Source organism: Bubalus bubalis, chromosome 5 (assembly GCF_019923935.1).
Source record: "Bubalus bubalis isolate 160015118507 breed Murrah chromosome 5, NDDB_SH_1, whole genome shotgun sequence".
In the NCBI taxonomy this organism is placed as follows: Eukaryota; Metazoa; Chordata; class Mammalia; order Artiodactyla; family Bovidae; genus Bubalus; species Bubalus bubalis.
Window position 1 is genome coordinate 38,424,728 of NC_059161.1, and position 24,707 is coordinate 38,449,434.

Consider the following 24,707-nt stretch of genomic DNA (forward strand, 5'->3'; position numbering starts at 1 on the left):
CACTCCAGTATTCTCACATGAAAAATCCCATGGACAGAGGAGCCTGGGGGGCTATAGTCCATAGGGTGGCAAAGAGTTGGACACGACTGAGCATCTGACCTTGCTTATGCAAGATACTGAGCCTCTCTGTGTCTCAGTTTCGTCCTCACCTGTATATGCGGATAACATCAATAGCACCTACCATACAAGACTGTTGGGGTAATTAAATACGTGATGACTTAGGTAGTACCTAGTACACAATCGGAGAAGGCAGTGGCAACCCACTCCAGTACTCTTACCTGGAAAATCCCATGGAAGGAGGAGCCTGGTAGGCTGCAGTCCATGGGGTCGCTAAGAGTCGGACACGACTGAGCGACTTCACTTTCACTTTTCACTTTCATGCATTGGAGAAGGAAATGGCAACCCACTCCAGTGTTCTTGCCTGGAGAATCCCAGGGACGGGGAAGCCTGGTGGGCTGCCGTCTATGAGGTCGCACAGAGTCGGACAAGACTGAAGCGACTTAGCAGCAGCAGCAGTACACAGTAGGTGCTATGCTTGCTATTCTTGAGAACAAAGTTATTCTCTCCAGGTGTGGAGGTTGACTGCGGGAGAATAGAGGACGCACCTGGCTGGGCTTTTTAGGTTAAAAATGGCTTGGGCTCAACAGCCCTCTCCCAGTCTCCCGAGCGTCAGGATGGCCTAAGGGCCTTCGCCCCGCCCAGTCCAGCTCCACCCAGCCCAGCCCCGCCCCGCCCCGCCCCGGTCCGGCCCCGGCCCGCCCCGCCCCGCTCCGCCCCGCCCCGCCCCGCCCGGTCCGGCCGAGCCCCTGCGCTAGTCTCGCGCATTTTAAAAGTGCGCGAGCTCCGGCGGAGACCCGGGGCCGGCGGTTGGTCGGGCGAAGCCATCTATTACGCTACGTGGGGGGAGGTAAAAGCCTACCCATCTACATTTTTTCTATTTTTAGCCTTTCTGGCCTAGGTGCTGGCCTCCTTATAGCCTTTAAGTTCACTCCCTGTGCTCAGACTGAGGGGAGGGGGGGGTTCTGCCTCTCTGGGGAGAGGGTCGTTGTCTTTGTGCGGCGGTCCCCTCCACCTGCGGACGGGAAGCCGGTGGGAGAGGACGATGGCAGGAGTGGGGAGGAGGCGGCCCTAGCGCCATTTTGTGGGAGCGAAGTGGTAGCTGGGCTGCTCTTGGATTCCTCCTTGCTTCATTCTCCCTGTCGGGCTTCCTAGCAGCGGCCTAGCGGGTGAGTTGCAGATGCTTCTCACTGAGGACGCCCTGTGTGCCTCGGCTCCCGCGATGGGGCGGCCGCCGCCCCGGAAAGGGAGTCATGGGACCAGGCCTGCTGGGTCCTGCCGGAGCGGACTCGTGTGGGAGCGACGTTAGGGCCTGGCGCGGGGTGGCAGCCGGCGCCTGAGCTGGGGTGCTGGGCCCACGCAGCTGTGCAGCCCGAGGCAGCGGTTTGGCCTGGCTTCCCGGCGCGCGTATTGCTTTGTGCCTTCGTACTTTTGCACCGGGACGGAGTTTAGGGCCTGATACCCCAGCGGTCCCACCTCGGCCGCGCTTAGAAACTCCTCCCTCGGTTGTCACGCATTGGCTTCTGGGAGGCGGCGGCCCGCGTCGCGAAGAACCTGTCGCCGCTGTCCCTGCGGCTCAAGTTTGGAGAGCCTCTGGACAGCCCACAGTCTGGAACAGGGAGGAACTTTTCCGTTGTTCTTTTCGGCTGGCTCACTGCTCCTATTCAGTCCTGAAGACTCAGCTTCTGCATCGCTTGTTTAGGGAAGTCACTTTGACACCCCTGTACACCCACACACACACGCACATCTCAACCAGCTTAGGTTCTCCCAAACACCCTCAGACTACTTTCCAGTAGTACTTATCACGATTGTAATAAAATAAGTACTTGCTTGCGATCTTTCTCCTGCTTTCCCCTTTCCCCCCCTCTCCCCCGCCTTGCCACTAGCATGCCATCTGAGACTAGTTTCACAGTGGCAGCGCTTGATGTATTGTAGGCATTCATCAAATACTTAATGAACTAGCGAGGCATTACATTTTAATAGCTATCCTTGCCTTTACTTTCTCGTTTTTCGGGGATAATCAACACCTGTAAGAATCCAGAGACCCGAGAATTTTTCTACAAGTTACAAAACAGTGACGTATAAATCAGCTGGGATAAGGAAACAGTTACGTTGACCACAATTGTTAAGTCATTTGTATCTCTTTTCCCTTTAAGAGAAACAAAGATGTCTGAATACATTCGGGTAACCGAAGATGAGAATGACGAGCCTATTGAGATACCATCGGAAGACGATGGGACAGTGCTGCTGTCCACGGTTACAGCCCAGTTTCCAGGGGCATGTGGGCTGCGCTACCGGAATCCAGTGTCTCAGTGTATGAGAGGTGTCCGTCTGGTAGAAGGAATTCTGCACGCCCCCGATGCTGGCTGGGGGAATCTGGTATATGTTGTCAACTATCCCAAAGGTTTGTTGCCATTTGGTTTTGCAGTGATCCTAAAGTATAGTTTGTATCTCATTCTCAAGCATAGATCATGGTCTCTTCGTGGTAAACCATCTCCTATTGCCCAAGTATTTCTTCAAAAGTTACTAACAGACAAGCTTGGAAGGCCACTAAATGAGTGAGAATTGGAATACAGAACATGTTTTTAAAACTATGTGTTTAAATAATTATCTGCACTAATTTTGCTGAACTAATGCCAAATTTAAGAAATTAAGAATGCTTTGCAGTTCTATCAGTCTGTTGAAAATAGTCTTCTGAAGTGCCTCAATATTTTGATTTGTTCTTAATCCTTGCAAGCTACATCATTCATTCAGCTAATCTTACTCCTTTTTTTTCCCCCTTAAATGAACATCAGTTGCAATAGCCGAAATCTTGAAGTAATTCAGTCCTAATTATAGTTTTAGGTCTGGGCTTTTTCACTGTGTCTTATCAGTGATGGTTTTAATCTAAAAGGAAGCATGAAGATTTAGAAGTGTGCCAAGGAACTAAGTACATTTTATCAGTAGGTACTTTGTGCTAGTTGATAGATCTCTGTTACTTTTATTATAACTTTATATTGCAACAAAGGTGTACTCTTTGGTCAGTATTTAAGATGTTGCCTCAAGAGATTTTTTTCATGTATCAAGAAAAATTTTACTAGAATCAACTTGGTTTCTTTTAGTCTGCAGTTTCTTGATCCATTGGTTGTAGATAAATATTTACCCAAATTTTAAATGTCATTTAGATAGTAATGTATTGATGTAGGTTCATAGTTGTAACAAGTGTACCACCCTGGTAGGGGATTTTGATAATGGAGTGGGGCTCTGCCTGTGTAGAGGGAAGGGTATATGGGAAATATGCCTTCCTCAATTTAGCTGTGAACATAACACTACTCCAAAAAATGGTCTGTCTTTTGTCCAAATGTCATTGAGTTTCTCTGCCCTTCCAAATACTGTTTGTTTTTTTTTAATAACCTTGTTTCTGTTATTATAAAGTTAATGTGAGTTTGATGTTGAAAGTTTGGACATAAAAAAGAAAAACTGAAATCAGCCTTAAAAATCTATAACTGGAGATTACAGTTGCTAATTTTGTGGTAGTCAGATTATAGACATTAAAATAATCAAGGAAATATATTTAATAGGCACAAAGATAGCATCATGGTTTTTCAACCTTTTTTTTTCCTTAATGTATTTTAAAGTGAAAATAAAGGAACTTACTGTTTTGATACATCTTTTGAGAGGGGAGAACATACAGTTGTAATCTTGAGCTGTTACAGAACCAGAGGTTAGAATCCCCAGATTGGCTCCAGAAAAGCAACCGAGCCGCTTGTTTAAGCCTTATTCTGTCCATGAGAGCTAACATCACTCTTTACCAGAAGTTTCCAGTGTCTTACTATTCCTAGAAGGTTTTTGTTTCTCATTTCTGCATGAAGGGGGTGAAGTGTTTAAAGTGTTAAATGAATGTTCTAAAAGATTTCTGCTCATTTTGTTTAGATAACAAAAGAAAAATGGATGAAACAGATGCTTCATCAGCAGTGAAAGTGAAAAGAGCGGTCCAGAAAACATCTGATTTAATAGTGTTGGGTCTCCCATGGAAAACAACTGAACAGGATCTGAAAGATTACTTCAGTACCTTTGGAGAAGTTCTTATGGTTCAGGTAAGCTTTGATTTCACTTAACAGTTTTTCAGTGAATGAGCGTCCAGAACTCCTTGTTCTGGTGATGCTACCCTTCATGTTCAGTAGGTGATATTTTTAATATTTATTATATGTATGCATAATGGGTGCTGAAAAGAAATTTGGTTTATACTATTTCCCTTCATGTGTGTACTCTGGGTTGGTTATATGTGTGTGTAGATTTAGTGAATTTAAATGATTTTTTTTCTAGGTCAAGAAGGATATTAAAACTGGTCATTCAAAAGGGTTTGGCTTCGTTCGCTTCACGGAATATGAAACCCAGGTGAAAGTAATGTCACAACGACATATGATAGATGGACGATGGTGTGACTGTAAACTTCCAAATTCTAAGGTACTTTCTCTTGTTTTCTTTGCTTTGGCCATTTGTGGTGACAAACTTAATTAAAAGACACTGTAAAATAAAACATTACAGTTGGAAAATGTGGCAGGGTGTGTTCTTGAAATCTTTTGTTAAAAGTCTCAGGACCTTAATGCATGGTGAATATTTTATATATTTGTTTGAAATACTTAGTTTATTGCTCCTCTAGAATAAAACGTTATTCATTTTATTCTTTCTCTTGTTATTTAATAAATTAGCAATTTCTTACATAGTTACATGTGAACAAAGAATATGTTGATCTCGTTAGTGTTAACAAAGACAATTAGAATATGTTGATCTTGTTACAAAAGCCTTACTTATTCCAAGCAGGCAAGACTTGCTTATTTGGAACATTATCTTCTTTGCCAGGACATTTTTAATTCATCAACTTTCCTTAATCCAAATATACTTTCATCAGCTTTAAAATTAAAAGCATTGAAGTCTTAAAAGAAGATGTGCTAATACAAAAAAGAAGGGATGTACCTACTTTTTAAGCACTCACCTAAAGGAAAGGCAGATAGATTGTGTTACATCCTCCACCAGAATGCTGTTTTCATTGCTTGTAAAATATTTCTGATGGTTTTTCTTCCTTTCGATTTGATCAGCAAAGCCCAGATGAGCCTTTGAGAAGCAGAAAGGTGTTTGTTGGGCGTTGTACAGAGGACATGACTGCTGATGAACTGCGGCAGTTCTTTTGCCAGTACGGAGAAGTGGTAGATGTCTTCATCCCCAAACCGTTCAGGGCTTTTGCCTTTGTTACATTTGCAGATGATCAGGTATTTTTCTCTTAATAACTTTGCCCCAGTTAGGTAATTTCTGTTGAACATTGCCCTTCCAGCTAATTACCATCCTTATTAACTAAGCTCTCTGACCCTGTATTTGGGCCTGAATATTTGTGATAAACTCCTTAGGTATATTTTTAATACGTGACATTTAAGTGGGAGTGTTACACATCCTTTGAAAATGAACGGAAAAATCCCTGCTGCCATTACTAAAGCTAAAGGCTATTTTATGAGTTTAAATGAAATAAGTGCTCCTTGCTGATTTTTTTCTCCAGCGTAGATGATGGCTTGAAATCTAAGTTTTATTGCTACTTTGTATGAATCAACGGTTTAATCTCCTCTATTTACATCCCTTATTTTTTATAGGTTGCCCAGTCTCTTTGTGGAGAGGACTTGATCATTAAAGGAATCAGCGTACATATATCCAATGCTGAACCTAAGCACAATAGCAATAGACAGTTAGAAAGAAGTGGAAGATTTGGTGGTAATCCAGGTGGCTTTGGGAATCAGGGTGGATTTGGAAATAGTCGAGGGGGTGGAGCGGGTTTGGGAAACAATCAGGGTAGTAATATGGGTGGAGGGATGAACTTTGGTGCTTTTAGCATTAACCCAGCAATGATGGCTGCAGCCCAGGCTGCTCTGCAGAGCAGCTGGGGTATGATGGGCATGTTAGCCAGTCAGCAGAACCAGTCTGGCCCATCAGGTAATAACCAAAGCCAAGGCAACATGCAGAGGGAGCCAAATCAGGCTTTTGGTTCTGGAAATAACTCTTACAGTGGTTCTAATTCAGGTGCAGCGATTGGTTGGGGATCGGCATCAAATGCAGGGTCAGGCAGTGGTTTTAATGGAGGCTTCGGCTCTAGCATGGATTCTAAATCTTCTGGCTGGGGAATGTAGACGTTGGGTTACAGTTAGTTGGTATACTGGTGGGAATTCAAATTTTTCTAAACTCATGGTAAGTATATTGTAAAATAACATATGTAAGAATTTTCAAAATTGGTTTGTTCAGTGTGGAGTATATTCAGCAGTATTTTTGACATTTTTCTTTAGAAAAAGAGGAAGAGCTAAAGGAATTTTATAAGTTTTGTTACATAAAGGGTTGAAATATTGAGTGTTTGAACGTGAACTGCTGTTTGCCTGATTGGTAAACCAACACACTACAATTGATATCAAAGGGTTTCTCCTGTAATATTTTATCCCTGGACTGTCAAGTGAATTCTTTGCATGTTCAAAATGGAAACCATTGATTAGGACTACATTCTTTTCTCCTTGTTTTAATTTGAACCCCACCATATGGATTTCTTTCCTTAGGAAAATCTCTTCTTTGGAGATCATGGTGTCACAGTGGTTGGTTCTTTTGGTTTTTTTTTGTTTTTGTTTTAACACTTGTCTCCCTTCATATACAAAAGTACATTATGAAGCCTTCATTTAATCTCTGCAGTTCATCTCATTTCAAATGTTTATGGAAGAAGCACTTCATTGAAAGTAGTGCTGTAAATATTCTGCCATAGGAATACTTCTGTCTACATGCTTTCTCATTCAAGAACTCGCCATCACACTGCGCAGGCTGCGTCTTTGACGGTGGGTGTCCCATTTTTATCCGCTACTCTTTATTTCATGGAGTCGTATCAACGCTATGAACGCAAGGCTGTGATATGGAACCAGAAGGCTGTTTGAACTTTTGAAACCTTGTGTGGGATTGATGGTGGTGCCGAGGCATGAGAGGCTAGTATGAGCGAGAAAAGGAGAGAGCGCGTGCAGAGACTTGGTGGTGCATAATGGATATTTTTTAACTTGGCGAGATGTGTCTCTCAATCCTGTGGCTTTGGTGAGAGAGTGTGCAGAGAGCAAGGATAGCAAATAATGTACGAATGTTTTTGCATTCAAAGGACATCCACATCTGTTGGAAGACTTTTAAGTGAGTTTTGTTCTTAGATGACCCACGTTAGCTGAATGTGTTAAGTGAAACGATACTTGTATTTCCCCTACCCCTTTGTCAACTGCTGTGAATGCTGTATGGTGTGTGTTCTCTTCTGTTACTGATCTGTAAGTGTGGTAATGTGAACTGAAGCTGATGGGTTGAGAACATGGACTGAGCTTGTGGTGTGCTTTGCAGGAGTACTTGGAAGCAGAGTTCACCAGTGAGCTCGGGGTGTCTCAAAGCAGGGTGGAAGTTCTCATGTCTGTTAGCTACCCATAAGAATGCTGTTTGCTGCAGTTCTGTGTCCTGTGCTTGGATGCTTTTTATAAGAGTTGTCACTGTTGGAAATTCTTAAATAAAACTGATTTAAATAATATGTGTCTTTGTTTTGCAGCCCTGAATGCAAAGAATTCATAGCAGTTAATTCCCCTTTTTTTGACCCTTTTGAGATGGAACTTTCATAAAGTTTCTTGGCAATAGTTTATTTTGCTTCAAATAAACTTATTTGAAAAGTTGTCTCAAGTCAAATGGATTCATCACCTGTCATGCATTGACACCTGATACCCAGACTTAATTGCTATTTGTTCTTGCATTGTCCAAAGTGAAAAGTTTTTTTTGTTTTTTGTTTTTTCAAATCTAGTTTTTAATAAGTCTGGGTGACCACACCTAAAATGGTAAGCAGTACCCTCCAGCTTTTTCTTAGTGCCTCTGTGCATTTGGGTGATGTTCTATTTACATGGCCTGTATAAATCTCCATTGGGAAATCATCCTTCTAAAAATATTCTTATTTGAAGGAATGGGCAAAGCAATGTTAATTTAAAATGCTTTGTAGCAAAGCCTGTCAATTGAAATGAAGGGAATATCAGCACCTTTCTAGATGGGGATTTGAAAAGTGGAATTAATTGCAATAGGGATAAAGTAGAAGAAACCACAAATTATCTTGTGCCTGAAATCCATTAAGAAGCCTGATAGCTTTAAGAACTAGCCGGGTGGGTTGTCTGTCTGTGGAAGTGTTAAGTGAAAGGAGCTTTGTCTTCCAAAGGTGGGGAGATAGTATAATGTCGAATAAATCTACAAAACTCAAGACTCTCACGGTGCATTGTTAAGTATGTAAAAGCAATAATATATTGATTCTCTATTGTACTTAAAATGTAACTAACTTCTGTGAGAGTCAGCTCCTTTTCTAGTGGAAGAATGTACAGTTTTTGTGTTGATAATTTACCTAATGCCCTTATCTAATTAGATTATGATAAATAGGTTTGTCATTTTGCAAGTTATGTGTTTTAAACTTTTATAAATGAAGTCGTCTTTTAGGCTTATGGTCGCCACATTGTTTTATTCAGTTTCCTCTGTAAAGGATCTTGCGTTGTTTTAATTTTTTTTTCTGCATCTAAATTGCATGATTTCCAAACCCTGTACCATCTGAATTTTGCATTTTAGCACTTGCACTATTACTCAGCAGCAGTAACATGGTAACTTAAAATGGTATTCGGGGACCTCCAAAGACTAAACTGACAAGCCTTCAAGAAGCCCAGGGGTAAGTTAACTTTGTCAATGGCATGGTTTTAATCCCTTATTTACACTTGTATAAATCTAGTTACCAGTCTTAGAAGGCTTTCAATGTTGAGTAGCCTTCTATTAACATGTTTATGGTACTACATAGCTATGGGTATTTAATTCTACCCTAAAAAAAAAAAAAATTGAAGTTTAGAAGTAAACTATTTGGCAAAGATTTGTTTAAGTCTATTTGGTCATCTAAATGCATTCATTCTAAAAACTTTTGAACCAGTTGAATAAAAATTTTTGTTGCCACCACAGTTTAGTGTCTGGAGTCTTACTGGAAAAATACAGTTTCTTTTTTTATTTATGTGACAAAGATGCTGGAAAGTTAGCTTTAAAAAGTGAGTCTCTAGAAGTTGCACTTTATATGTACAAGAGAAGTTAGGTGAAATCACAGTGAATTTCTACATAATAATGGTGACTCTTTGGCTAGAATGAGGAATTTTGTTGAGTGTTAGGTATTAAAACTTTTTAGGGAGGCCAACTAAATGAAATTTTTTAAGGTTGGGTCAGGGCTTAAATTTTGTCCTTAGGAAAGATGTTAAGTACATAGTAATTCAGATGTATGTGATAATTAGAATAGTTTTTTGTTGTTGATTACTAGGAGAGCAACTCTTAACTGTGTATTTAAGTTCTGTACTCAGCTGTTGTATGATCTGTAATCTATTTTTAAGTGTGCCCAAGTATTTCATGTTCATTGTAAGAAAAAAAACACTACATTTATTAATAATACCGCCACTTATTTTTAATATATTTCATCTTATGAAAATGCCACTTTTGAATCAACTGTCTTCTGAATTTGAACATTATTTAGGTTATTTCCAAGTGCTAGGAATATTCTCACAGCTAAATTAAAATCTTAGCATTGTAATTACCAGGTCAAAGACTATGCATGCTTTTAAGACTTGTGAAATATATTGCCAAATTGTCCTTTAGAAAATCTGTTGTCTTTGACAATGTGAAATAGTGCCGTTCGTGTTCTTTGTTTGGCAGTTTTTTATAATTAAAAAATGATAGTGTTGGTTTTAACATGGAAATCAATCTATACATAGGCCAAAGTGTTGCTATTTCCAATTTATCTACCCAAGAAAAACATTCAAAGTAACTCCTGAACCAGTACTGCTGTAATATATAACATTCTCAGATCAATAAGAACAAATAGTTAAAGAACATGAATAGGAAATTTCATAGAAATGCAAATGGATAGTAGAAAAAGACACTGGACTTTGTTAAGTAAGTAAATGCAGATTTAATCCGAGTTTGTAATGGATTGGCCAAGATGAGTATCACTACAGTGGCTTATGTCCCCTTGAATCAAAGAGTTAAGTAGTGGAAGAGTGGCTAGTGGACACATGCCTGAAAGGCAGGCTCACCTGCAGTCTGGTTCAGTTGGGGTGGAATGGCAGCACTCCTGTTCATGTTTCTCAGGTCAATTTGCCACTAAGATCTTTTACGGGTATTTTTTAAAACAAAGAATCACGTACTAGCTGAAGACACAAAGTTAAAAATTACTATTAATGATGCTCTTGATCCAGGGAATGTAGTTTATGACTTTGGTGTAGACCCCATACTGATCTGCTTCCCCACAATTAATGGAACCCCAGGACACTATTCCTCCCACAAACCACTTCTGTGTCTCATTATCTAGAAACACTAAAGCCCCCCCACTGTCACCTCTACAGCTGTCCTTGCCCCCACTTTGCAAGCCAGCACAAAGCATGTTATCAGTTACCCTTCCCTCTGGATAGGACTTCTTTTCATAGGCAGCAGTACATTTTTGATGGTCAACAACTGGTATGTCAACAAACTTTAGATTTCTGGCAAGAAACCCTCTTTGGGTTAATCCCCATCCAGATGCAGTTCCAATGTCATTTGTCCTCATGAAAGATTCCGCTTCTTTTCTTGGCAAACAAATAGGCATGATGTTGCTGTTGATTGCAACTTTGTTCTTCAGTTTAATCAGTGCTATGTCGTTATTGTAACCAGCATCATGAATGTAACTTCCGTGTATAAAAATGGCCTCCGCCCAGGCTTGTGTATAATTAGGTGATATTCTCTTCAGGGCACCCATTCTAATCTGCAGGGAGGCAGCGTCTTCTCTTTGGTCATATACAGCATGAGCAGCTGTTAGGATCCAGTTGTCGTACAGAAGTGCACCTGCTGCCATAGTTTTACCTAGTAACAGCACTTGCCAAGGAAAATAACCAAGCTTTGCATTTTGTCCTCCATATATACGACCTTCTGTAGTACGGGTGGATATTCCACACACTGGGGAAAGAAGCAGATGTATAGAGGCTTTACAGAAACCTGATGGTGTTTTTCTCCAATTATTACCACTTTGGAGTTGTCAATTACTCATGTTTAATGTCAGCCAAAAATTGCATCACACGAATTGGTGTTTGTCCACCTGTACAGGCAAGTGAGTATAGTATATATGTTTTACTGCTCAAAACATTGTTCAAAGATCGATAAAACCATTTGGTATTTTTTAGCTCCTCAGAAAATGAGGTGAGTGAAAATTAATATGTAGAAACTAATTTGTTTTGCCAAAGTAACTTGGTCTCAGGACTGGGAATGTGTTCGGTAGGGCTAACAGGAGTTGTCTGAGCTGGTGTGCGCAGGAAGTGAAAGTAAATAACCTCTCCATTGCTTCTGTTTTCCTGCTTGTAAAATGGAGTATCTACAATGTAGTTCTGGGAAAGCAGGAACTAGGGTCAGTATCATAGGATTTGCAGACTCCTTTCACCTTTGAACATTTAAATGTTTTAAAAATGAGAATGTTACAGTTGTAGCCAGGAACCTTCAGGTTCAGAAATTATTTCTGGTCTAGTTGTTCCTTCCAGACACTAGACTTTACTGTATATTGCTAACTAAATATGCTTATTAATGTAGCAAATCTGTTTCCTGTTGTGGCAGAATACTCTTAGGAAAGCTTATAAACATTGTGTCAACTGAGAAGACTAAACCCAGTAACGGGTAATGGATATATTATTACTTTTCTGATTTTTCTTCTTCTTTGTCAACTATATCTTCAGAGCCAATTCTGGTAAAAACTTTTTCTGAGTACTATTAAAAGGCAAATTGCATTAATGTTTAACAACTAGATGTCATTGGAAACAATTGCTTAGGGAAATAATGAGGTTATTAGCTTTGGGTTTTAATAGCATTTCTATAGGGAAGAAAAGTAACAGAAGAACTCGTGTTTATAAATGTATAGATGGTTCAAGATAATTTTAAGTATTTAATTTTTTATGCTTGCCTAGTTGTAAGGTCAAAAATAATCAAATGACTGATGCAGTCAGGACCTAACAAACCTCTCCACATGGAAAGGGGTAATGAGAACATATTACTTGGAAATAATAAGTTGGTCTAAGAGCCAAGTGCTGAAGTTACATTTCTGCCTACACAGCTAAAGCGCTACTTACTGTCTTCTACCCAGTTCTACTTTCCATCAATTACAAATCTCTTGTATAAATGTATCCATTACCAGGCTCACAGACTGGGAGTGATTTTTCTCTTTTGGAGCTCGTCCAGAATCCATCAGCCTCACACACATATTTACCTGCAAATCATTGGAAAAACAAAAATGTTTAACTGCATGTAAAAGGTGGTTGTCATTTGCTTGAATACCCCCTTGAAAAATGTTGATTCTTGAGCATCAGTGGGAAATAGAGGTTCTGAATAACCGTTTTACATGATTTCATAAATAGGAGGTCTCTGCATTACCATGTTTGCTTGCAAAGTGGAAACCTTTTAGACGTGTAACTTGAATATGTATCAAGATCTCAAGTGCTTAATGATAAGGTTTTGACTTGTTAAATTAAACCATTTGGAATATATTGTGTGTTTGTGGTAGTCATTTACTAGATAAGATCTGTTTTCAGATTCTTGCAAATTGACATTAAAGTCACTTCAGCTGCAATATTTCACTTAGCAGGTGGGAGACGTGCCTTTTAATCTTTTGCCTAGCCTTAGCCAAAAATGTTGGGTAAGTTTATTTTCAGATCATGAGGGCTTAGGTTCCAAATATTACCCACCCCCAACTTGGAACAGTTTGCTTACCATCGTTGGTTGTCATCGTGTAGAACTCATTACAGCGGTATTTAACCACAGCCCTGTACGTGGTCACAGCAGGACCTGTGATGTACTCCACCTGGCCACTGGGTAGATCGTCAGGAGGGCCACAGTCCACAACTAATAAATAATGGGAGAGGGAAGTCAGTTTGTACTGAATTCTAACATTAAAATGATGTGTGGAGATTGTGATGGTGGTTGGCTGTGTGGTGCTGCAACCTGAAGGCACGTTCAAGGTGGACATCATTTCATCTCTGAAAATGAGCATCACCTTAAGTGTGGTTTTAAAGTGTCACTCCTATCCCTCACTAAACGGCTAGATTGAAGTGAAGGCCCTGGGCAAGGAGGGTAGGATGCTTTCCCTAAAGGAAGGGGATTTGAAACCACTTGGACTTCCTTAGCATTCCCACATGTAAAAAAAGTGGTTGGCGTTTATTGAATATCTCCTCGTGCAACAAAATAGCAACAGAAGAAAACAGCACGGCGTGCAGGTGGCATGTACAGTCTGGCTCCATGTAAACTGGTGCAATTTGATTGGCCTTAAAGGTAGAACAATACAAAGACGACTGAAAGGACTCAGCTTGTTATGATCCTTAGCTTTTTAGAAGACCTAGAAGTCATGTTACCTTGAGTGTGGGTTGGAATTCATACCTGTTTGGACATTTATGTGAAATAACTAACCCGTTTGTGAGAAAGTGGTATCAGTCTAAAAGTCATAGTTTTGTACACAATAAAACATTGTTGATGTATTTCTGTGGATACTAAAAAAATAATACTTGGTTTTCAGCAACTTAATAGCAGTGTATCTGGCTCTATGCCAAGTGCTTAGTCCACATTGTCTATAATTTCTCCACAGGTAATATGCCCATAACCACAGAAGTGGCAGAATCAGGGCTCACACCCATACCTCTTACTCCAACACTCCCTTCAGTGCCAACTCTTCTTTACTGTTTTTTAAACTAAAAATTGGTAGTATATTGGTGGTATATTCTGACAGGTATATAAATTTTAGAGATGAAAATATTTAAATTCCCCTAGGAATTTTGTAGAAACCGTTGAACAAGATATGTGAAGATATAGGTACAGAGGTATTAACTACAGCATCTGTAATGGTAAAAAACGAAATAAAGATCGCATGGACTGAAAATCATAGCTCTCATGGAATACTAGACAGTCATTAATAAGAATGAGCAGCTCTGTTAGTACTTGAATTGATGTGGAAAGTAGCCCAGCAATTAAGGAGGGAAAGGGTAAACTGCAGTCAGATTTGAGAATCCCACTTTGGTTCAAAAGTATGTAATAGTGAAATACATTAGTATGAATAGCATAGGAGATAACGAATGTGAAGGAATGGACCCCAGTGTCCTAAAGGTATCAACAGTTTGAGGATTTGGGCAAGAGAGGTTTTCACTTTTTTTGTTTTGTAAATTTGTTACTCCCACTACCATTGATGCTTTTGAACTGGGGTTGTTGGAGAAGACTTGAGAGTCCCTTGGACTACAAGGAGATCAGTCATTGGAAGGACTAATGCTGAAGCTGAAACTCCAGGACTTTGGCCACCTGATGTGAAGAACTAACTCATTGGAAAAGACCCTGATGCTGGGAAAGATTGAAGATGGGAGGAGAAGGGGACGACAGAGGATGAGATGGTTGGATGGCATCACCGACGAGATGGATGTGACTTTGAGCAAGCTCCAGGAGTTGGTGATGGACAGGAAGGCCTGGCATGCTGCAGTCCATGGGGTTGCAAAGAGTCAAACACAGCTGAGTGACTGAACTGAACATGTAACAATTCATTAGATACATGACTCAGTTCATAAAACGGTAATGGACATTGTCATCCCAGTTTGATGTGGATATATGTCTGTGTGTATGTATGTGTATATACACATACACATACCACAATTATCTGCATCAAGTGGTGGCCTGAACATGTTTGCATGTGTGATATACGTAATTGAAGAGATATACACCAAAATAGCAACAGTGGTTATACTCTGATACAGTGGGATTATGAGTATTACGATGTAATTTTTCTCTATTCCCCATCTTTTTTACTTAGTACTTTTGCATATACTAAAGCAAATACTTTTCCTAGTAGCATGGTCCCATTTTAACTGCTTAAGAGTACACCTAGACACTGGGTAAGACAAGCATACTTAGAATTCAAGCCCTGATAAAATCATTTTCTAAAAAGACCAGAAGCAGTAGTGGCAGAAGCAGCTGCGGGCGTTGTGGTCACACATACGTACTGCTGCACACTGGCATCGGTCGGTCCCAAGACCCGTCTTTCTGACAGACTGCAGCAAATGATTTCAGAGGTAAATTACCCTAAAGAGGAATTGAGAAAATATTAATTTCCTTGTTTTCATCATAAAGCACTCCACAGGAGTTCCTCTTCTAGTGTTTCGAGAGATGCTCCCAAGGAGGGTGATGAACCCACATGACACAGCCCAGCTACCTTGATACATGTGTGTGCTTGGTGATGTCTTCTTGCCTGTGTCTCTCAAAGATGTTGACCTCTTGCAGCAGTTTTTGCTTTTGCTTTCCATTTTAATCCAAGAACATGTCAGATTTCAAGTTCCTGCTGATGCTGCACCATTTCTTTAAGTGCCAAAGGGTAATGGTCAGAAGTCTGGGGAAGGTCAGCCTGATCAGGCATGGAATGAATGTGTCTGGATTTTTCTACCCTGCAGCTATTAGCTGGAGGAAAGTCATTTAAAATACTTGGTTAAACTTCACAAGGGTGTTTTCTCTCAGTTCCATTGCTAATATCTAGAGGGACATTTTTACATTGAGATATTTTTCTAAAATGGACTTTAAATGAAAGAAGGTGGCTTTGACAGAAACTTTATGCTTTAAAGGAGAGCAGGATGATTTTTTTTGTTTGTTTCATCAGAGACTGAACAGGAAATACTAAAAAAAGAGAGGGAGACTTCGCTGGCAGTCCAGTGGTTATGGTTAGGACTTCAAGGTTTCATTGGGGAGCCACAAGCTACGAGGTATGGCCAAAAAAAAAAAAAAATTATATATATATATATATATATAAATCTTTAAAGATAATGGCTGATAAAACTAGATGTTAAATAGATGTTTATTTAAAAAGAAAAACTAAACAGGTTTGCAGTTCAAGGAGCTATGGTAAGAGCCCGCCCAGAAGTTTGCGAACTGAGGAAAGTGTCTCACTTTTCCTCGCTCCACAGGACTGGATTGCATAGCCAGCTATCATTTCAGTGTTATTACTTTTTACCATTGGGATTCAGTGACAATTTTGAAGAACATAAAGAGGACATGTTAATCTCCTACCTGAGCCCCTAAAGCAACACACTAAGCATTTTTTGAAATTATCCTCCCTCTCCCTTAACAGTGGTCACTGTTTATAACTCTGCAGAATATACTGTTTCCAAGGGCCGTTTAATTTTTTGTAGGCCCAGGAGTTGTTTCAGGTAAAGGTCATTTGACCATGAGGAGGAGTTTGATTATAGCAAGGTGGTAACATAGAGCACAATGGCAAACATTTCAGCGGCTTTACCAGGAGCTGCAGTAATGTGTATGAACTGAGAAAGGTGTTCATTTATATCACCAGCTCTCCCCAAGACAAAGCTTTTTTAAATAGCAGAGTTCTGGGACTTCCTGGTGGTTCAGTGGTTAAGAATCCTCCTGCTAATGCAGAAGATGTGGGTTCAATCCCTGTTCCGGGAAGATTCCACATGCTGCAGGGCAATTAAGCCCTTCATCCTTGTACTCAAGAGCCTGTGCTCACAGCAAGAGAAGCCACCACTATGAGAAGCCCACACACTAACTAGAGAGTAGCCCCCAGCTTGCTGCAACTAGAGGAAACCTGAGCAGCAAGGAAGAACCAGCACTGCTAAAACAAATTAATTAGTATTTTTAAAAATAGAATTCCTAAGAATAGAAATTTTTCTATAGCCATTTCTCAGCAAATGTATCATTTCTTTGAATTTTATTGTTTAATCACAGGGAAAAGAAACCACCATGCTGACAGCTGTTTTCCCATCTTCCTTTCACATACTTGCTGATATAAATATGTATTCATTTAAAAACCATCAAGATTGTGGTTGCAGTTAGCAGTTTTATATTAACTTACTTGCAGAAGTTCATAACCGGTCTCGCAAAAGACGGAGAAGTGGTCTTTCAGGATGTATTTGGCTTGCACAGGGGAGATGCGGCCATTAGGTGGCGCCAATGGATCAGGGCAAGGCTCAGCTGAGCAAGGAAATGAGACGTATGGGTTTGGCTGTGGTCTACAGCAGGCAAGTCTGAATTGAGCAATTAAAAGTTCTTGATTTGTAAGTGAAACACTTATTGTGTAGAGAGAGCTTTCCACAAGTGGGATAGAGTTCTTAAGATTTAAATCCAAAGGCAAGATTAAATTTTCCATTGCTTACTGTACAAATTAGGATTTGTTGTCTGGCCTGGGCTTCAGCCAAAGTGATGGAAAGAAAGTCAGGCATGCAATAAGGGAGCATGGTCATGGCAAAGGGCGTGTCTGCTCCCCACCAGGGGCCTCACACACACTGCAGAGAACTGGGGAATGTAACAGTGGCGGTGGGGGCGGGGGTGGAGAAGAGCTGGACCACATGCATTCAAATCACAGGAAAGTCTCAGTTTCCTCATCCATAAGCCTGATGAGACTGTTTGCTCACCTCCTGGGGCTTTGTGAGGACTGAGTGTGAAGCACAGACGAACGTGCTTTGCTAATAAAGTGTTAGTCGCTCAGTCGTGTCCTACTCTTTGCGACCCCATGGACTGTAGCCCGCAAGGCTTCTCCATCTGTAGGATTTCCCAGGCAAGAATACGGGAATGGGTTGCCATTTCCTTCTCCAGGGGATCTTCCTGACCCAGGATGTGAACTCAGGTCTCCTGCATTGCAGGCGGATTCTTTACCGGCTGAGTCACCAGGGAATAAGCACTGGAAGGGGATCAGTCCTGGGTGTTCTTTGGAAGGACTGATGCTAAAGCTGAAACTCCAATACTTTGGCCACCTCATGCGAAGAGTTGACTCATTGGAAAAAACTCAGATGCTGGGAGGGATTGGGGGCAGGAGGAGAAGGGGACGATAAAGGATGAGATGGCTGGATGGCATCACTGACTCGATGGACATGAGTTTGAGTGAACTCCGGGAGTTTGTGATGGGCAAGGAGGCCTGGTGTGCTGCGATTCATGGGGTTGCAAAGAGGCAGACACGACTGAGTGACTGAACTGAATTGAACTGAACTGAAGAGGTGGTTGCAGCCAGAGAGCCCTCCCAGCAGACCTCGTGGCTCAGAGCCAGACTGGCACCTGGGAAGCCTCTCCTGTCCCTCATGAGCATGTGCCCACAGGGCTCAGGACTGGCTTCCACTTTGGCCCCCAAACCCTGGCCTGTTGTCACCCCGTGGCTTCAGCCCATCCCCCATGGCTGACAATCCCCCAAGGCCACCCCTCAGCCCACGCAGGCCATTTGCCTGTCCTCCACTTCCTCCAGCAGCCGATCTCTATGTCTCTGGGTGACTCTCAGTCCCAGGCAGGCCCCTGAGTCTCCAGGGACATCTCAGGGCTTACTGAGACTGTCTTAATCCCAGGCCAGGGTCCTGCTGACACCCTCCTTCACACACACTGCCAGGCTGTGTGCCGGCCCCTTCTCACTCAGCAGCCTGGCAAACCTGACTTTTCCCTCCTACTCGCTCTGAAACCAGTACTCCAGGTTTAGAAATTTTATTACTTTGACCCACAGGAAAACAAAAGGCTTTTAAAAAATGAAATGTTTGGGACTTCCCTGGCCATCCAGTGGTTAAGACTTTACCTTCCAGCACAGTGGGGTGTGGGTTCGATCCCTGGTCAGGGAGCTAAGATACTATATGCCTCGGCCAAAAAAACAGAAACAGAGGCAATATTGTGGCGAATTCAATAAAGACTTTAAAAATGGCCCACACCCCCCCAAAAAAAAAGGCTTCCCAAAATGCTGGTCTCTGCCCTCCTGACCAGGCTCTCATTCTTTCCCACATGTCCAACAGAGGCGGCCCAAAGGTTAATCTTTGTTAATCCAATCTTCTCATTTTAAAAATTAATACCTCCTTCACACACACCCCATGCCTTCTACATTAGCCCACCAACCCCCACCTTTCCACGGAGATGTTATCCTTCATTAGATAATTGAGACATTATATCTCAGCAAAGTTACTTTAAGAAGCTCAGTGTCACATGGCCAGGAAGCAGGTGGCACTACAGCTGGGACATCAGGCTGGGCAGCCTGACCCTCAGCCTGCACTCTCAGCACAGCTTGGGCTGCAAGTATTTTGCTTTGGAGTTTCTCCAGTTCAGTTACTCGGTCCTTCCAAAAATATCCTGAGAGACCAGTTGGCTGAGAGTGTCAACTCTCAGGGGGACAGTCACATCCAGTGGTCAGTGCCCAGAAGATGGGGGACTTGGACTTGTGTCTAAGGAGGAAGTACCAAGAACCACCCAGTGTGTGAGGGTCTGTCATGAGGAAGAGGTGGGGAAAGCCCAAGAGGCCTGGAGAGTGGAGGCAGATCAGGGAGGCAGAGTGTAGCCCCAGCTGCAGATGCCCTGTCCAAACCCTCTGTGATGGGAGCCCCCATCTCTGCCCACCCCATCACACCCACTGCAGCTTCACACCAAGAAAGATGGAGCCTCTGTGCTTTTGCACATAACAGTTCCCTTGCCCTTGGGACAACACCCTTCCATATTCCTCCTTTTGCCTCTCCCTTCTCCCCTGAAGCAGGTTTTAAGACCCTTGTGTGACAGGTGTCTTCCCTACACTCAGAGGGAAGCCTTATCACCAAAGACAAAGGGATGCCAAGAAAAATCCTAACAAACAAGGCTGGCTACATTTGAGTCATTGAAAGGACTGAGGCTGAAGCTGAAGCTCCAACACTCTGGCCACCTGATCCCACGAACTGACATTGGAAAAGACCCTGATGCTGGGCTTTCTCAGGGTAGGAGAAGAAGGGGACGGCAGAGGATGAGATGGTTGGATGGCATCACCGACTCGATGGACATGAATTTGAGCAAGCTCCAGGAGTTCATGATGGACAGGGAAGCCTGGCATGCTGCAGTCCATGGGGTCGCAAAGAGTCGGACATGACTGAGTGACTGAACAAGTTTCCCCCAGTTCACCACCCTTTATATTCCTCAACCTGTCACACTCCTTAGCAGACCCAGCACAGAAGTACACAGCTGTCTCTCTGGGTCTTCATTTCCTTAGGAAGGCACCTGTGCCATGTAAAGCGTGGAGTGTGTGTAGACTGTTAAGTCACTCAGTCGTGTCCAATTCTTTGTGACCCCACGGACTGTAGCCCAACAGGCTCCTCTGTCCATGGGATTCTCCAGGCAAGAATGCCGGAGTAGGATGCCATTCCCTTCTCCAGGGGTCTTTCTGACCTAGGGAGTGAACCCAGGTCTCCTGCATTGCAGGCAGATTCATAGCATCTGAGCCACTGGGAAGCCCTAGTGCCACATAAAACTTACATGAACAAGTATACTTTTTCCCATTAACCTTTCAGTCTGCTTTTCAGACTCAGCCAGGGACACTGAGCAGGTAGAGAAAAAATTGTCCCTTCCCAGTTTCCGGGGCCCAGCCAGGAAGAGTTCCATCCCTTGTGGTTCCTTGATGCTTCTGGAAGAGCCCCTACCTGCCCTCACCTGTGCTGTTGTATCGGACCTTCCAGCCCATGTGGTCCCCCGACTGATCGGTGGTAAAGGTGATGGTCACGGTATTGCTCTTGGTTTCAATCCTGCTGGGCAATGTCTTCCCACAGAACGGGCCGTATTCCGCCTTGTCTGTTTGAATCTGAAAACAGAGAGGTACCCGTCACCCCAGGACCTACCGGGCCAGGGTGAGGTGGGGGCCAGAGGAACCAGACCTTGAGGGAGTCGTAGGGGCACAGGGTCTCGGGGTGCGTCTCCACGTCAAAGGACTCCACAAAGTCCAAGATGACATGGAATCCCTCCTCCAAGTGGATGCTGTAGGTGCAGCTGGAGAGCTTGGGGTATGGCTGCGGGTATTCAGGGCTGCTGAGCTCCCCAGACCGGGCAGTGAAGACCTGGTCGGAACACAGGGCTGGGGAGAGGGGGGAAGACAGGCACGGTGAGCCGGGCACAGAAGCCTGGCTCAGGCTACTGGTCGAGCTCAGACACCAGCCCCAGAAGCCCCTCCAGAGACTGGACACTCCACCCAGGGGCTGAAGGGACAGTTTAGGGAGGGGCTTCCTCTGGCTTCCAGGCTTTAGCTGACACCCGCGACACTTGAATGTACATTCTCTGGGGCTGCACTCCCACACCCCCAGGGAAGGTGGGGGCCCTAGGCCAAGGCTTCTGTTGCAGGAATCACTGGGCCAGAGTCCCAGTTCCAGGAATGAGGGGTGTGGGATCTGCCCAGGGGAAGGAGGCACCAAGAGAAGAGAAGGGGACTTTCCTTATTCCCCAGGAATTGGGTGGGGAGTGGATGGGAGGAGGGATATCTCCTTGGACTGAGGGTCACCCACCCACCCCTGACTCTAGCAACCCCCAAGTTCATCTCCCCCAGGCTTGGCCAGTCCAGCCCAGCCTCCCTTGGGCCCTCCCCCCGCCCACCTTCCCTGGATCAAGACAGGGGGGCAGTTGAGGGAAGTTCAAGTCCATATTGATCACAGATGAGTCTGGTGCCCACATTCCCCACTAAAACAGCTGATTCTGCCTTTGAAGAGGGAAGTCAGCATCACTCATGGGAGGGTCCTGTCCCCCTCCCCCAGGTGGTGGTGGGGGGGACATTTCAGGAAGTAGGAGCCCAGCACTGCCTTTCTTCTACGTGGCTGCTTCCCAGGGTACAGAGGCAGTCAGCCCCAGATGTGGGGGACCAGATTACCTGTCAGTGAGTTGATGGGCAATCAGTTTCCATCCATCAAAACCTCCCTGGCCTCTTCTGCTCTGGGTCAGGCTCCCCCCAGCCCAGCACACACAGGACCTGAATTGCCCTCTGAACAGGAAGTGGACCCAAGGATGCTCTGAGCCCAGTCCTTGGATTCCTGGTAGGGGAGCAGCAAGAGCTTGGCTGCCCTGTGGAAACTCAGGCAATCCTATGCCCCTCTCTGGACCTCAAGGCCCCACCATCAAAACAAGGGTGGAGGTAGAGCAAGCCCTTCTGGGAAAGACGCCTGTGGCCCCATGGAGGGGACCACCCCACCAACTGGGGCCCCTCAGACTGAGATGAGGGTGGAAGAGGAGAGGGGCCAGGAAGCACATCACAGCCCTCCCCCACTGTCCCCCCAGAGACAGGCAGCAGGTGGAGGTGGAGCCACGTTTATTGTTAGGTCCAAGGGGGCGGTCAGTGGGGGCTGCAGGCAGCAGCAGACTTGCCCAACCCAGACGGGAGCTGGAGGGGAGGTTAGAGGCTCTGCTCTGGAAGAGAACAGAGACAGGGAGAGACACAGGGGAGGGATGGCTGAGCAGGGGGCGCAGAGTCAGCTTCGAGGGATGCGGCTGCTCACTCCCCAGGGCACCGGCTGGTTTTCCATCCAGGCCTCTGGCAAAGGCGCAGAGGGGCATCCAGGCAGTGGAGGACAAAGGGGTTGGCTGGCTGGGCACCAAACAGCAGCTTTGAGCAGGCCCTGCCCTCACCCTGAGGTTCCATGAAGGGAAGCTTGTGTGAAGCAGGCCTGGGGCCCCCCACTCCTCCATCCTGGAGCCCCCCACCCCAGGGAGGGTAAGCCAGGTACAGAGTAAGGGCCTAACACATGCTCACCAAGTGAATGAGCTGAAGGGGATGAGAGTGAGCCAAGGACAGGGCAGAGGTGGGTGAGGAATTGGAGAACATGGGTAAATGGATGGATGGATGTGTGGATAGATGGACGGATAGATGGATGGGTGGATAGACAGATAGATGGATATATGGATGGGTGATAGATGGATAGATGGATGGATGGATGGGTGAGTGGACAGATGGACAGTTGGGTAGAGGATGAATGGGTGGATGGTGAGAAGGGACAGAAGACCAAGAAGGGGCCACCACCTAGGAGAAGTGTCTAGAGGGCCAAGGCCAGTGGTCCCTCCAGTCGCCTGGGCAGAGCAACTGTGGCCTTGAGGAGCCAGTGGTATCTTGGGGCAGAGTGGGGGCTGGGCCAGGCATAGTGTCCCCCTTTTCCCCTTTCAGCTGTGGCTCACCTGAGCAGGTGCGCTTGTTCCTGTGGAGAACATAGCCCACACGGCAGGAGCAGTAGAAGCCGCCCAGGTGGTTGTGGCAGTGGTGGTCGCAGGTGGGGGCCTCTCCTGGGGGCACCTGGCACTCGTCAATGTCTGGGGGAGGGCCAGGCAGGCAGCAGGAAGGGAGAGGGGATATCACTGAGGTCTGGGCTCGGGCTCAGAGGCCCCCAGCCTCACAGCTGCCCTGAGAGGAGCCTCCTCGGGAATGGAGGTGGCTTGTGCCCGCCCAAGTGCTAGCGGCCAAACAAAGGTCACTGTGGCCTTCCTGCAGCAGGTGGAGGGAGACCTCAATTTCACCCTTTTTAAACCAATGAAGGTGAAGCATCCTGCTCCATGTAGCCAGGCCAGCACAGGGAGCGGCCTACAAGGGAACCCGGTGGGTATGCCTCTGTACAGGTTTCACTGAACTCTTAGAGCAGCCTCAGGACAAACACAGAGAGGTTGAACCACTTGCCCAAGGCCACACAGCAAGTCCCTGCAAGAGCCAGAATCTGAAATCAAGCATCGAAGTCCACATGCAGACCCAGTACTCAAGCCAGCAGGGCTTCACCTGCCCATCTGCAAATGGGCTCACCTGGCCCTTGCATCACAGGAGCCCCTGAGGATGTCCCTGGCACAGAAGGGCATTCAGTCTTAGCACCTGGCACCCAAGGGGGGCTTAGTTTAGAGCAGAGATCATGGCCTGTTAGGGATATTTGCATTGTGATGATGTCAGACCAGGTGTGCACTCTTCTCCTGCTGGTCTGGCAAGAAGCCAGCCTCAGGGACCAGAGTGGGGGTGGGGAGGAGACCAAAGGGAGGACCAGTCTAGCCTGAGACCGAATCCCGCCCCCACAACCGGCCTCCTCCCCTGCTCACCCTCTGCAGAGTAGAAGGCCTCGAAGCCTGTGAACTGCTTCTCGTTGGAGTAGTCGGAGCGGAAGGTGACATCCAGGCTGGAGCCCGGTGAGTAGAAGGTGTCGTTGCCAGGCGCCCGCTCTGTGTCTGTGCTCTCCGAGCCACACAGCGTGGCCAGCTCCTTGGTCCCGGCGCTCAGCTGGGGGGTTCGGGGGTCACGGGGAGCAAAGGCGCGACGCCAGGCCTGACTACCCTCCCACCCTCCGAGGTCAGACCCTGCTCCCAGGTGTCCCATCCCCCCGCCTGCCCTGTTGGCACCTTGACAAAGTCATACTCGCACAGGTAGGAGGGCTCCAGCTGGAAGTGGGTGAAGTAGAGGCGCAGGCGGTAGCCGGGGGGTGCCGTCAGGGCCCAGCGCCGCTCCTGGTTGTTGGCGTACTTGTCGGGGAAGCCGGGCGATGCCAGGCGCCCGAACACTGGTTTGGGCCACTGTGGCCCCGAGGACGCAGCCGCCAAGCCCCACAGCAGGCCCAGGAAGACCAGCAGCCTGAGGGCGGTGCAGGGCAGGGGCGGTGAGGCCTGCTCTCAGCCCTCACCCCTGCCAAGCAGGTCCTGGGGGCTTCCACCCACCTCATGATGCACTCGGTGTCCTCCGGCTGACTAGGCGCAGTCTAGAGCCCCAGGGAGCCTCACCTTTGATCTGTTTGTCCAGCGCCTGGCCCTGCCCCCAGCCACCCTGGCCTTCTGGGAACAGACCCCATGACTCCTGCCTGCCCAGATTTCTGGGCAGCGAGGGCAGGATG

At 45.3% G+C, this 24,707-nt stretch overlaps 2 protein-coding genes across 14 annotated transcripts; one reads left to right on the forward strand and one right to left on the reverse strand.

Moving 5' to 3' along the window:
- Positions 1–772: 772 nt before the first annotated feature.
- Positions 773–12,632, forward strand: LOC102415776 (TAR DNA binding protein). Of its 5 annotated transcripts, XR_006641088.1 has the most exons (8): positions 1,074–1,226; positions 2,214–2,461; positions 3,970–4,133; positions 4,363–4,503; positions 5,136–5,306; positions 5,679–6,893; positions 7,628–7,907; positions 8,674–12,632. XR_006641088.1 is itself a non-coding variant. In XM_025285876.3 (6 exons), exons 2-6 carry the CDS (start codon positions 2,224–2,226, stop codon positions 6,207–6,209), a joined length of 1,245 nt encoding a protein of 414 aa, XP_025141661.1. In that variant the 5' UTR covers positions 773–907; positions 2,214–2,223; the 3' UTR covers positions 6,210–7,607. The 5 variants fall into 5 exon arrangements, 2 of the variants coding, with proteins under 2 accessions (XP_025141661.1, XP_006076792.1); XR_329163.4 differs by having other exon boundaries at positions 7,628–12,632; XR_006551149.2 differs by lacking the exon at positions 7,628–7,907.
- Positions 10,023–24,688, reverse strand: MASP2 (MBL associated serine protease 2). 9 transcript variants are annotated; one of them, XM_006076726.3, is made up of 11 exons: positions 24,535–24,688; positions 24,223–24,451; positions 23,926–24,103; positions 23,029–23,160; positions 20,754–20,950; positions 20,533–20,680; positions 16,976–17,094; positions 15,120–15,198; positions 12,856–12,987; positions 12,281–12,355; positions 10,023–11,061 (listed from the first exon to the last, which is right to left on the reverse strand). In XM_006076726.3, the coding sequence occupies exons 1-11, from the start codon at positions 24,537–24,539 to the stop codon at positions 10,295–10,297; spliced, it is 2,061 nt and encodes a 686-aa protein (XP_006076788.1). In that variant the 5' UTR covers positions 24,540–24,688; the 3' UTR covers positions 10,023–10,294. The 9 variants fall into 9 exon arrangements, 6 of the variants coding, with proteins under 6 accessions (XP_006076788.1, XP_044798920.1, XP_044798921.1 ...); XM_044942985.1 differs by lacking the exon at positions 10,023–11,061 and adding an exon at positions 11,130–11,200 and having other exon boundaries at positions 24,535–24,686; XR_003109451.2 differs by lacking the exons at positions 10,023–11,061; positions 12,281–12,355 and having other exon boundaries at positions 12,925–12,987; positions 16,976–17,147; positions 24,535–24,685.
- Between the last annotated feature and the right edge of the window lie 19 nt (positions 24,689–24,707).